This window comes from Anomaloglossus baeobatrachus, chromosome 2 (genome assembly GCF_048569485.1).
Source record: "Anomaloglossus baeobatrachus isolate aAnoBae1 chromosome 2, aAnoBae1.hap1, whole genome shotgun sequence".
Lineage (NCBI taxonomy): Eukaryota > Metazoa > Chordata > Amphibia > Anura > Aromobatidae > Anomaloglossus > Anomaloglossus baeobatrachus.
The window spans coordinates 523724736-523739415 of record NC_134354.1 but is presented as its reverse complement, the minus strand read 5'-3'; the positions used below and the strand labels follow the sequence as shown (position 1 = coordinate 523739415).

Here is a 14680-nt window from a genome sequence, read left to right as displayed (position 1 = left end):
ATTGTGACCAACTTCTAAAATAGGGTGTTCCATAGATTAATAGTTCTAATGGTGAAGAAGCCTTACCGCCTATGAAAATTCAACCTTTTTTTATTTTATCTCAAAACTGAGGGTGTGCCCTCTTGTATTTGAGGAGGTTTTACATGAAACAATATTTTTTTTGTATGGACTCTTTATGTACTTGTTCAGGTTAATCATGTCCCCCCTTTATCATCTCTTCTCAATACTAAAAAAATTTAATAATTTGAATCTATTCTCATAACTATGATCCTCTAAACCACTTATTAGTGTTGTGGCTCTCCTTTCTACTTTTTCTAACTGCAGGGCTTCCTTTCTATGAAATGGTACCCAGAACTGAACTACATATTCCAGGTGAGGTCGCACTAATGTTTTTTTTATTAAATCCCAGTTCCTTAAGTCCATGCCTCTTTCAATACATGACAATATTCTGCTGGCCTTAGAAGCCGTTGATTGGCATTACATGCTGTCATTTAGTCTGTGATCTTAAAGTACATCCAGATCCTTCTCTACAAGTGACTTTGCTAATTTTACTCTACCCTTAGAAAATATCATGCCCTCAGGATATTGGTGCCAAGATGCCTAAACCTAAATTATCCCCAGGGAGCCTCATCTGCACTCTCTGGGTGCGGTATTTCAGCCAGCTATAATAATCATTATTAATACCAGCCTAAAAAAAACATAAATACAGACATTTTTTTAACAACACTTGAAAAAGAGTTTTTCTTATATGGCCTTCCCAGGAATTTAAAAAATACTTATCAATCTTGGGCCAGGCCTAAAATTACGGACCAAAGCTAGGCTTTTGGCATACATTTTGAGGAATGCTAATATGTTCCGAAGTATTCTTATATAGTTTACAGCATAAACATTACTTTAATTTTTATTTCAGAAATCAATAGAACACATAAATAGATAACGCTTTCATTCTCAATTTATGGGTAAACTGGAAAAATTAGAGACAGATCTCGACATTACTGAGATAAGATATTACAGTTGGTGTTCGTAAGTTTTTAGAGGAGGTTAATTAGGAGGTAAAAGCAGACACATTCTGCTGCAAGTTCTCTATACAACTGTCCTCTATCGTAGTAACTGGAAAATCTGTATTCACTGAAAACAGATTTTACCAATAAATTGAGGATTTGAGAATAAATAAAGAGGAGAAAAAAAAATCAGAGTTCTCTGATGAGAGCTATTAATTTTACACGTACTATTGATTTGTGATTTTTTTTTTAAACAGTGGTTGCACTGAGAGCTGATGTATGCTGCCCATGGATTGTGCAGTATGTATTATACTCTAGCTGTCTGAACTTCACCAGGTATGTTTGACTCTGAAACTCTGCTTTTCAGATAAAAACATACTTTTAATAGCTGCCAGGAACCGAGCCGAGTAGCTGAATAGTCAGAGAAGCAGGTCCCGGTTAGCTTCTTCACGGCCACGGCCCTGGGTTGACAGGTACCTGCCTATGTGTATGTATACAAGAAGCTGGGGGTACCAAACAAGCATAATAACACCATATCAAGCCAACCATGTTTTATAGTGATGATGTAGCCTCTTACCACACTGTGTGTTGGTGTTTACCTTCAATGTTTGTTTTAGCTTTAGAATATTGTCATTGCAGGACTAGGTCAGCTAGAGAGTAACTAGTTTGGTATGCCCCCTTCTGTGATTAGCATCTCACTGACTATAGAAATGTACATGCAGAGCCTGGTGTGGGCGGGGCAGCGTTCTGAGCTCTCTTGCATTGCTAAATCTAAAAACCGTGATCGTGTCAGAATGGCTGCATCCAGTTAGGGAAGTGAACCCTTATTGGATTTAACAGTCTCTTTGCCTACATCTTGCTGCTCTCAGATGACGTAGCAAAAACCTGATGACAGATTCTCTTTAAGTATGTGTTTGGTCCTTTAAATTTGTTTGAAATTCTCCTTATTTATGGCTATAGTGCCCAGTACACCTAGATGTATGTAATTTACTTTTGTTTATTATCCAATAAGAGTACTTCACTTGTGGCTATAGAGCAGATATCTATGTAGTCTCTGAGTACATTTGTGCCTTAGGCCTCTCTCCTTCCGCCAGTCCCATTCTTTGTCATTGAAATGAAACTGCGGCAGCCTTTTCCATTTGGCATTAAAATTCTACTTGGCAAATGGATTGCCTTAGTATGTTTCATAACATTAGATTATTATAGTTTCACATCTGCTAAATAAATTGACTGCTTTCTATGTAAGCTATTGAAAGCTGCTGTGCCCTTAAGCTATGTTAGATGTTATCTAAAAAGCTCGGCCGTTGTATCTCTCTATATTTAGAATGGAAGTTAGATAGATTTTTTTTTTTTTATGTATGATCTTATTACAAACAAAGGACTAACCTTTTTTCTATATTGATTAATGAGTATTATAGCCATATGAAGTTTCTTTACATTAACACTGTTTTGGAAAACAATTTTTAATGTAATACTTTAAGAGTTTTCAACCTACCCTTCCAATCCTTACTTTTTAATGTTGGCTATGGATAGGACTTGTAATATAGAATCTAAACCTAGCTGCACAAGCGCTATTGTTCAGTAATGATGTTCAGTATATAGTGTATATTTCAGTTGTTGGCAGAGCTGCTTATGTTCCAGGTCCCTTATTCCCCACTTTGTCCGAATAGTCACAATTGCACATAACAGCATGTCAGTCCTTCTCTTTATCTAGCACTATTCAATTATTCCTACACATGAAGGTAAGAGGCATGTAAATTCATTACCCTACCCCAGGGGATGGGAAATGTTAGGAGTAGGGATTAGGGATTCCATTTACCTAAGTGAATAGAGCTGCTGGAGCTCCCAGCAAAGTTGGTGTTTCGGAATCATGCGGGACTTTGAAGAGAACACAGTGCTACATCATGTGGCAACTGTATGCTAAGGATTGATGGGGTAGATAAAGATGGCGTATATAACCATATATAAAGATAGCGATTACGCAGTCAGTTTGTAAGGTAGCATCTATTAAACTTTTCGAAAAAAGTTACTAGATACCACTAGATTGACCCTTCCTCTCTCAATACACTTGCATTTAGTGAGGCCAACGCTCTTTAGTTGGATTATGGCCAGAAGATGGCATACTCTCTGCCACGTGACCGCCATTATCTGACACCGGCCAATCTTCACAGCACGCCAGACTGCGTCATAGAGCGACACATAGAGTGACTGCAGACTTCAGGATTTATCTCAGACTAGCCTTTTTTCCAGATTATGTTCAAGCCTTCCTGTGAGGTTATACATTGGAAGACACTTTGTAATATACCAGGCACCGAAAACAGAACAATAAATTCAAAAGGAAACCGATTAGGTCAGAAAAGTATAACAACTTTATTATTAAAAATGATTGCCAACTGGCAGAAAACCTAAAAACAGTGGCATCACATGTATCAATATAGTATGCAGTGAGGGCAGGTATCAAAGTACAGGTATTACAATATTAGTGTTGAGGCCGATTAAAGGCATACAAAAATGTAAAACCAATTCATAATACTAAGGCTGAAAGTTGTTAGAAAAATTCAAAAGGGTTGGAATATCATATCAATTTGACATCAATAGTATAACCATACAGAGAAAAACCCACAGTTATCAGCCTGCACGTGTACAGTGGTATTAACAGTGGTATGTAAAGTAAAAGTTTACATAAAAAAGTGGGGGAAGGGGGAGGGTTTACAAAGTGTGTGTACACATGTATAAGTGGAGGTTGAAGGAGTGTACATGTGGGGCATATACAAAAAACAATTTTTATGAAGCATGTATAAGAGTTGAAAGAACTATAGTGCAGGGAGTAGCTGTGGCAAAAATTCAGCCAAGATTTGGATATAAAAGAAGAGACATATAGAGAGGTTTTTTTACCTGGACACGGAGATACCAATGCTCACATGTGATGCCAGCCCCGACGCGCACGTTTCGGCGTCACCTTCGTCAGGTGACGCCGTGACGATCCCCTGACGAAGGTGACGCCGAAACGTGCGCGTCGGGGCTGGCATCACATGTGAGCATTGGTATCTCCGTGTCCAGGTAAAAAAACCTCTCTATATGTCTCTTCTTTTATATCCAAATCTTGGCTGAATTTTTGCCACAGCTACTCCCTGCACTATAGTTCTTTCAACTCTTATACATGCTTCATAAAAATTGTTTTATGTATATGCCCCACATGTACACTCCTTCAACCTCCACTTATACATGTGTACACACACTTTGTAAACCCCCCACCCTTCCCCCACTTTTTCATGTAAACTTTTACTTTACATACCACTGTTAATACCACTGTACACGTGCAGGCTGATAACTGTGGGTTTTTCTCTGTATGGTTATACTATTGATGTCAAATTGATATGATATTCCAACCCTTTTGAATTTTTCTAACAACTTTCAGCCTTAGTATTATGAATTGGTTTTACATTTTTGTATGCCTTTAATCGGCCTCAACACTAATATTGTAATACCTGTACTTTGATACCTGTCCTCACTGCATACTATATTGATACATGTGATGCCACTGTTTTTAGGCTTTCTGCCAGTTGGCAATCATTTTTAATAATAAAGTTGTTATACTTTTCTGACCTAATCGGTTTCCTTTTGAATTTATTGTTCTGTTTTCGGTGCCTAGTTATGTTACCGTAGGTCAACCACATCCATATGACCCACACACTATCATTTTGAATATGTACCAATTTCTTTACACCTTAACTATTTAGTGTGGTGCACGGTCATTTTCATTGATCAAATTTCTGTTTTGTAATATACCAGCCTAGAGTCAAAAACTTGCCATATGTCAAACCTGGGCATCCATGTATAAAAAAAAACTAGAACACCAATGTTTTTTTACATTCAACATTTTTTAGCATTTGTTTTTGTTCTGATCTCCTCTTGTATGTTTCTCAACATACTTGAAAGATCCGCAGCTGTGTGTTGCTACCACTGGGAAACCCATTTGTTTGTGGCTCCTACTCCGGTCCATTGTTGGCATATACACCTTTATACAGATCTACTCCCGTGGTAAGAAGAGGCAGTTGGGATTTTTATAACTTTCTGTTTTTCTAAAAGTATAGGTTTGGTTGAAAATATCCCACCATATATAGAGTTTATTATTTTTGATGGCTTTAACTTTTTGTATTAATATTTGATAAAAATGTAGTTGTATTTCCTGCTTCAAACTAGTATCATGTCATCAAATGAAACTCACTTCATTATGTTAGCACTCAGTTCCTTTGTAGTTTGCATGGGATGTGAATGCTGTCTCTGTGTACCAATTTCTGTCATGAGTAAGGGAAAATGAAATCTGATTGCATGATCATAGACTTCAATGTTTGAAAACATCTTTTCACCTGTTTGTATTGCTTTTGATTAATCCTGGTTCATCAGTCTTGGGTAATTGTAGATGATTTCTTTTCAATCTACGTAGTTGAATTTTATTTTTGTTTGTCCATTGGTCGTGTTCTATGATATTTTCCTATGTGAATATGCCCTCCTTCTGCGTGACCTTGATTGATTGTTTAAGGTCAAGCCAAGGCTATTTTCTGTAGTGTTTGGTTGTTTATGGATTGTTCTGTTTTGTCTGTAATAACACAGCATGCCATGCTTCTGCTCTCATACTTGGCTTTATTCTCTGCACACCAGTCCTGAATAGCTACAGCGCTCAACCGAATTATGGGGCACCGGCTTCCCCGGCAGGCACCAACCCAGCTCGACCTGGTGGATTCCCAGGGGCTAACAGCCCAGGCCCAGTTGCGGATATCTATGGAACTGCTAGCCAAGACTCTGGTGTTGGTAACTACATTAGTGCTGCAAGTCCTCAACCAGGCTCTGGTTTTGGCCATGGAATTGCTGTAAGTGTCTTGTTTATTCATTTTCTAAAAAAATATTTGACTATTGATTGGTAAGGTTATTTAGATCAGGCTGTAAGGGGAGGGGTAATAGCAGAAATGTATTTCTCTGCCTCAATTTTTTTTTTATGTCAATAGATAAAGGCAATGTGAACTTGGAGTTTGAGGTTCCTTAAAAAAATAGCATAGTTCCCTCCAAGAGTCTACTTCATATTCCTGTCTGTCTATCATAGCAAATTGTTACTATACGGCACCTGAGGACACTGTTTCTCATTGTGGGAACCATCAAGTTGACATAGGGAGATCCATATGACAGACAATGTTCCCAGGTGAAAATATATACAAATTAACCCTCCTTCTTGAAGAAAAAACTATCTCTTTATTGCTACTTGGTTTGGCATATTTAGCCAAGGCAGTGTTGTCCAAATGGAAAAGACACAGCTAATTCCAGTAGGTGGCACTAGGGAGCAAGCTTTCTTCCTTTTGTAGGAGAGTTAAGTTACATAATTCTAGAATGATCCTTGCCTATTTATCAAATGCACTAGTACAACTCAACACAACACACTGCAAGACCTATTACAAGGGTAGGCATTAGCTGGGATTAGCTGATCTACTAATATAAATATCCTTCCTTTTTTAAGTGTAGCAATACTATATTGAGGTTTACCGCTTGCAGTGGATAACATCCATTTGTTACTTCTTACTATTGAATAGGTTAAATGCACATTTTTATATTATAAGGCTCACTTAACCTATTGACATACAATACTATTGTCTTATATTGGCTACTGACATCATTAAAAGGCAACTTTCAAGACTGCACACTTCACTGCCCAAGATGTCTCTTCCATTACAAAAGTAACAGAGAACTATTTCTTCATATCCATTCATCCAGTAAGGTCATAGCAAATGCCTTCTACCTCATAGTTGGTTTTCAACCATAGTATTTAACCTTTACTGCCCACCCCAATAAATTGGAAATAGGAATTATACATGACATCCTATGTTATGTGGGCTTATACTGTGGAGAAGGAGGTGAGGAAGCACAAACTGTCATTTTCTCTTTGCTAGCAACATTTTATGTATCTTAATGTATTAATATATTTCTACTAACAGTGTTGTACTTACACAAAGCATTTTTTATATCAAAGAGATAAAAACCAGGTCAGCAGGTGGCCTCTAAATGTAATCCTATTGGTATACTTACAAAAGCTTATATATGATATTATATGAAATACAGCAAGTGTGTTCATACATACTGATTATACCAGTGTAGGTGAGGTCTGGATTGTTACTAAAATAGGATTCATTTTCCTTTTTTCAAGTTTTCCTGATTTAGTCTAGTAGGATCCACCCCATTAATTGACAAGAAATATGATATGGACCCAAAGACGTGTCTGTGGCACACACATCTAGTCATGTAGTTTCAGGTTTCTCTGGAAGACTACTATATAGTGACTTCCCTGACCCACCATATCCAACATGAAATTGCATATATTTTCAAAAGTTTACAAAAGCCATCTTCTAATCTACAGATAACATATGTTTCAATTGCTTCAGGCAAAAATAATTTAACAGTGATACTGCATACAAAGGGCCCATATTGCTCTGAAATCACTGCAAGCTACCCTCCCTTACTAGATATGCAAACTTTACATTAAGACATAATTTAAAAAAAAATGAATTTAAAATGTTTCCAGAGTTTATTTGAAATTTATATGGAATACCTTAAGTTACAGTGCCTTGAAAAGTATTGAGCCCCTTGGCTTTTTACCTATTCTGTTACATTACAACCTGTGTTTAAATATTTTTGTAATCCGATTTGTGTGATGCATCAGCACTAAATAGTCGCATTTGGGGCTGTCAAGTGAGAAAAGTATAGGCGAAAAAAAAATAATTTACAGGATAAAAATTGTCATATGCATATGTATTCACCCCTTTTGCTATGAAGACACTAAAAATGTCTGGTGCAAGCAGTTAACTTCATAAGTCACATGCTTAGTGAAAGGAAGTCCACCTGTATGCAATCTAAGTGTCACATGTCCTGTCAGTATATACACACCTTTTCTGAAAGGCCACAGAAGCTGAAACACCATTAGGCAAGAGGCAACACTAGCCGACCACCACCATGAAAACCGAAGAGACCTCCAAACAAGTCAGAGACAAAGTTGTTGAGAAGTACAATTCAGGGTTGGGTTCTAAAAAATATCCCAATCTCTGATGATCCCCTGGAGCACCATCAAATCCATTATCATCAAATGGAAAGAACATGATACAACAACAAATCTGCGAAGAGAGGGCCACCTACCAAAACTCTCAGCCCTGGCAAGGAGGGCATTAATCAGAGAGGCAGCACCGTGACCAAAAGTAACCATGAAGGAGCTTCAGAGTTCCCAAGCTGAGACTGAAGTATCTGACCATATGACCACAATGAGCCGTACACTCCATAGAGCTGGCCTTTATGGAGGAATGGCCAGAAAAAAGCCTTTACTTGAGCCAAAAATTGAAAGGCTCGTTTTCATTTTGTCTTCTGACATGTGGGAGAAGGTGCTGTGGTCAGATGAGACCAAAATGTAACTTTTTGGCTACCAAGCTAAACACTATGTCTGGCGACAAATGAACACCGTTCATCACCCCAAGAACACCATTCCCACAGTGAAACATGGTGGTGGCAGCATCATGCTGTGGAGATGTTTTTTAGCAGCAGGGACAGGGAAAATGATCTGACTCAAGGAAAAAATGGATGGTGTGAAATACAGTGATATTTTTGAGCAAAACCTGTTTGTTTGTGATTTGAAACTGGAACAGAGGTTCACCTTCCAACAAAACAGTGACCCAAAGCATAGTGCTAAAGGAACACTCAAATGGTTTAAGGGTAAATGTGTAAATGTATTGGAGTTGCCTAGTCAAAGCCCAGACCTTAATCCAACTGAGAATCTGTGACCAGTCTTGAAGATTGCTGTTCACTAGATAAAACCATCTAATTTGAAGGAGCTGGAGCATTTTTACTTTGAGGAATGGGCAAAAATCCCAATGGCAAGGTGTGGAAAACTCATAGTGACTTATTCAAAGTAACTTGCAGCTGTAATTGCCGAAAATGGAGGCTCTTCAAAGTACTGACTTTAGGGAGCTGAATAGTTTTGCACACTGAAGTTTCCAGTTATTTTTCTTCTATTTATTGTTTTCTTCACAATAAAATAAAAACCAAATGTTTACAGTTGTAACCCTGTTCTTTACATGAATTGATGCAAACCCTCAAAAACAAAAAAAAAAACAGTAAAATTCCAAAAATCCAGGTTGTGAGGTAACAAAACACAGAAAATACTAAAGTGGGTGTGAATACTTTGGCAAGGCACTGTATACACATTAAACTTTCACCTTAACTGTATACTTTATCTTACATCTTAGATCTCATTCAGATGTCCATTTTATTTTATTTTTTTGCTTGTATGTGAAAATAACAGAGCTATTCATTTGGGTTCCATATTCTGTCCATAATTTTCCAGAACCCATATACTTATATGGGCGATTTTGATTCTTTCATGAAAAACGAACATGCGTTGTGATTTATTTTTTTTTATGGATACACGGTCTGCAAAAACACAGACATGTGAGCAACACTATAAGCTATAATGGGTATGTGTTTTATCCTTGAAATTCATAGATGTAACATGCGAGTGTAAAATGGATGTCTGAAAAAGGCGCTAATTTATACTTTAACTTGCATACCTTGACTTTATACTTTACATCATACACCTTAATACTATTCTTTACCTTCTACACTTTAACCTTATACTTTACCTTCTACACCTCAACCTTACACTTTACATTATACACCTCAACCTTATATTATACCTTCTACACCTCAGCCTTACACTTTACCTTATAAACCTCAACCTTATACTTTACCTTCTACAACTCAACCATATACTTTACATTACACACCTCAACCTTACACTTTACCTTCTACACCTCATCCTTATACTTTAGCTTATATACCACAACCTTATACTTTACATTCTACACCTCAACCTGGTACTTTACATTCTACACCTCAACCTTATACTTTACCTTCTATACCTCCACTTACACTTTACCTTCTACATCTCCACCTTACACTTTACGTTCTACACCTCAACTCTATACTTTACATTATACACCTCAACTTTATACTTTACATTATACACCTCCACCTTACACTTCACTTTATACACCTCAACCTTTTACTTTACCTTATACATGTCAACCTTATACATTACCTTTGCACCTTACCCTTTTTGCTTTTTCTTTTACATCTTGAAGGTTAGCTAAGCAAACAGAAAAATTACACCTTTTAGATTCAGTGATCTTCCCTTTCAGATCTCTATGTAACGAAAAATAGACTTTATCCCTCCTGTTACAATTATATTTGTTAATGTTATCACCTTGTGTTTTAACCATGTGTCTTGGATAAAGCTTTAGATAGTATTAGTAGTCACTGATTTTTTTAACATATGCATGCGTTTTAGTGATGTATTCTGTAACTAATTTTAAATTGGGACTGTATAATTCTCTAAGACTTACTGTGAATTACTAACCTGTTATAAAAAACTATGACAAAATAAATTTTGTTGTACCGCTATGCTACTTTGATCTATAAATCTGGATGGAAATTTATCTTGGTCAATTTGCATGCATTTTTCGTTTTCAGACTGCAAAGTTGTTTGCTGTATGATGGCATGGATGTGCATTTAATTATTCAGAGGCTGCCAACCATTATTCTACTATGACCAAACATAATTGTGTATCAGGCACAGTAAATCCAAATTTTTGAATTGGATGATAAGTGGTAGGGACAAACAATATGACTTATAGTCTGTGGTTGCAACATAGGGATTCATGTGCATTAAAATACATTTTTATTTTATACATTAATTTTTCTTTAGTGCTACAGAAGCACTAGTACTAAAAAAAAAAATTATGCAGAATGTGAACTGGCTCCATTGTCCACATTTGCTGTTAATTATTTTGAATAAATCTCCCTATCTATAGAGAAGGCTTTGAATATGTAGAAAAGCTTACTATGCACTGTCCAATTCCTCTTTTCATCCGGTGATCTAGACCACTGATCTATTCATGTATGGTGGAAGATTGAGTCCTTGTAACAATCACAAGAACATTTTATAGTATTTGACCAGCCAAATCATGGGTAGATGTATTGGCAGTATTGCACTGTCTATGGGCAACCTTATTTATAGAACAGTTACGTTGCTAATTAATAGTTATGCCCTGAGCCCACTGTAAAACTTCCCAGTCTTAATTTGTTTTTGCATTGATTTCAAATAGAGCCTTTTGAGGCAGATTATATATGTGATGTGCCACCAAGTTGGTGATACATTGCAGTAAGTGCAGTTTTAGTAGAGATAATCACATTCTGAATGCTCCTGAATTATTTTTTTTTACCTAATTTAATTTTTAAATGGGTTTGGAAAAATTTTTCCAGTACTTTTAATTTTGGCAAGGACTTTCCTGTTAATGGTATCAATGTTCCAATTTAAACAATTGAGAAGCCCCCATATAATGGAGAATTATTCCAATATTTCTCCATGCATCATTTTTTTTAATATTACCGTTATGTTTTATGTATTATTTTAGAAAACAAAGTGTCTGATTGAAAAATATACCCATAAAATGTTTGCAGCTGTAGTACTGTTTGTCCTGATCAAATCAAGTAGAATATATGAGAGGCCAACATTTTTAGAATGAGAAATTATATTGTCCTTTCCTGTAAATTTTAGTTTATACAATGCCACTTTTCTAATGTCCAGAGATTCAGATGAAATCTTAAAAGTACTACTAACTAAACCCTCAAATCTAAGGATTGTACATCTTTTTCATGGTGTACTTGAATTGAATCTTGGGTTGTGGATTGTCTGGCAGGTCCCATTGTGAGTTGGTTTCTACTAGTCTTAGGTGTCAGTTAATTCTTAGTAGGTACCTTGATCTCATCTCCTTGGGAAACCATACACTTAGAACTCCAAAGACTACTCAATTGTAGGAGGAGCTGCCACATACTTTAGTGTGCATAAATGATTTAAGATGAAAATCTTTAGTACACTATTAGTAATCTACTGTAATCTACTTTTCACTTTAAGAACACACAAGGCTATATCTCAACATAGTTTATATCCACATGATTTATAAAATGCTATATATAGGCCAATAAATTTGATAATTGAATGTCTACGAGATACAAACTAGAAACCGAGCCCTCTTTAGTGCAAACATCTACCAGATATCACACCTCACTACCAGTTCACTACAATTTAGATTAAAACCTATTGAGTATTTTGAGTATTTTTCAAGTGATCTATTAATATGACAAATGTGAAAATCTAAAAAAAACCATCCCAAGTAAAAGTTAAGTGGTCCATTTTTTTGAGGTTTTTTTTTACACATAGTAAAAAAAATACACAAAACAAAAACAGGTAGATAGTTGCTAACAGAGGCAACTACCTGCCTGTTGCACTTGGCACAGAGCGGTTATTGACCGATTGGCGATTCAGCTGCTCCCTGTCAACAGAGTGGCGCCTTCACTTCTGCTTTGCACTGTCTACAGGGCGGGGCTGACTATGTTCTGCTGAATGACAGCCGGCTCCCCCAGTTAGGCATCGGATAGTTGGCTGTCAATAAGCATGACATCAGCAGTTCCTCCCTGTAAACAAAGCAGAATTGATGAGCTACTTCTGCTTTGTTGACCTGATGTCACCAGAAGCTGCTGAATCACTGACAGGAACGTCCGTGCCCGCTGTTTGCTGGTGAAGAAAGTTAGCAACTACCTGCCTGTTAATGCTTAGGCACGATGTTTTTTTATTTTTTTGTTTTTTTACATTAAGGCCTAGAGTTACCCTTTAATTATGGCACAATCCCTTAATGCCAAGAGTAAGCATTTATTTATTAAAGACCGTGCTGGTGGAGAGTGCAGTGTTGTACGGTAGTGTGTATTACAAAATGAGCTATTAAATTAAACCTTTTGCCAGCATATATTCTTCTATTACTTTGCACATTTGCTTAAAGTAATATGTGAAGTGATTTTCAGTGCTCAATGACTGGTCAGCTATTGATTGGCTGTTGATTATTATCATTGTACACCTATGTTAGGGAAATGTGAGAAGGTTTTATAATGTGTTCTTTTGTGGAGAATCAATAGGATTATTGAGTAAATAGGAATACTACAATACATTTTAAAATACCTGTTGATGCATTAAAGAGAATCTGTCACCAGGTTTTTGCTATGTAATCTGTAAGTAGCTTGATGTAAGTACAGAGACCTTGATTCCAGCTATGTGTTACTTACTGGGCTGCTTGTAGTTTTGATAAATTCACTGTTTAATCTATTGCAGATCTAACAGTTTTCTGAATGCTGAGCTGTGTATAATTCCACTGACACCACTGATTGATGGCTTCCTGTTGACACTTGTACTCGGCAGAATGCCAAGTGTTAGGGGCAGGGTTACACTGAGCTGGTGGACTATTTGGCACAAGACAACTAGTTTTCTAGTGATAAACACTGAATTTATTGAAACAACACAGCCTAGTAAGTGACACATAGCTGCAAACAGGGTCTCTATCCCTACATCATGTTGCTCTCAGATTAAATGGCAAAAACCTGACAGATTCACTTTAATAAGAACATTAGCATTAATAGATCCATGAGGCATCAATTAGACTAGTAATATTAAAGATATACAGTACATCTACTATAGTATTACCAATTTTCAATAGCAGAAATGGTAACTATTAATGTGGTACATTCTACAGGTTTAGACTATATCGGCATACATTGGCTGTGCACAAATTGTAGTCCTTTTACATTTTATGGGTATACTTTTCAAACATGGAACATTTAAGTGCTCTGGACACATTTAATGTGGCAAAAGATCATTTTTCCTTTAAGAGCAGGCTTGGGTTTAAAAGAAATTTCATTACATTTCAAGCTGTAGTCACCATTTTTTCATTAATTTGTATACCCCCTATATTCCTTTACAATCTTCTCAAAGTTTCCTACTTTTCTTAAGTGTAGTTTCCCTCTTAGACATGCTATATGTGATTCCAGGATGCTGCTGTTCTCACTAGCTCTTGTGGATCAGCACCGCTTAATTCCTGGACTGATTTCCCTTGTTGAGGAGTGTGTGATTTTCCTTTTCATTTATTGGATCCTTGCATGCTGCAATGAGTAAGTTTTTCTCCTTATATCTACACTCCAATCCTTATGTCTATCACATACTTTGCTACAAAATAGCGGTCCCTTAAATTCTTGCCTCCCCAAATGCTTCTCTGCAGCTAACAACCTCTTACGCTTTCCTTCCATCTATAACACTGAGAGAAGGGAGGGAGAGAACAGAAAGCACTGACACAGCCAGGAGTAGTGTGTGGTCAGGATTATTTCATAAGCAGCTTTACAGACAAATTTGTAAAACAGGCCAAATGATAAGATTTTTTAATTAAGAGTATTTAGTATATTGATTAGTGTTCAGTTTAGGAAACAAATCAAAACTTTAACAAAATTGTCAGTGCAAAAGTGTTAATTTCCATAAAGTTCAATTGCTTTGTTTGCCTGTCTCTTTTGTGTCCTCCCTTATTTCTTGTTTAATAGTTGCTGCATTTTCTAATACGGCTTTAGCTCAATCACTAACCCTTTGAACTAGTAGAAATCGTCTTCAGAATATCATGTCACCATAGTAACCTTTAAATCTCATCTGGTTTGCTTGCATTATCAAATAGGATGCATTATCATTCCGCTAACCTAAGTACTAAGGTAAATTACCCTTT

At 36.6% G+C, this 14680-nt stretch overlaps 1 protein-coding gene across 5 annotated transcripts in view; it reads left to right on the top strand.

The window, feature by feature from the left end:
* The window catches only part of MSI2 (musashi RNA binding protein 2), a 934763-nt gene that overhangs the window by 888632 nt on the left and 31451 nt on the right, over nucleotides 1-14680 (top strand). For 3 of the 5 annotated variants that reach the window (XM_075336584.1, XM_075336581.1, XM_075336580.1), the window contains 2 exons: nucleotides 325-372; nucleotides 5664-5872. The exons of 1 other annotated variant lie outside the window; for it this stretch is intronic. In XM_075336584.1, coding sequence (XP_075192699.1) covers nucleotides 325-372; nucleotides 5664-5872 — 257 coding nt within the window. The remainder of the gene's footprint in view (nucleotides 1-324; nucleotides 373-5663; nucleotides 5873-14680) is intronic. One more of the 5 variants, XM_075336583.1, reaches the window with a different exon arrangement.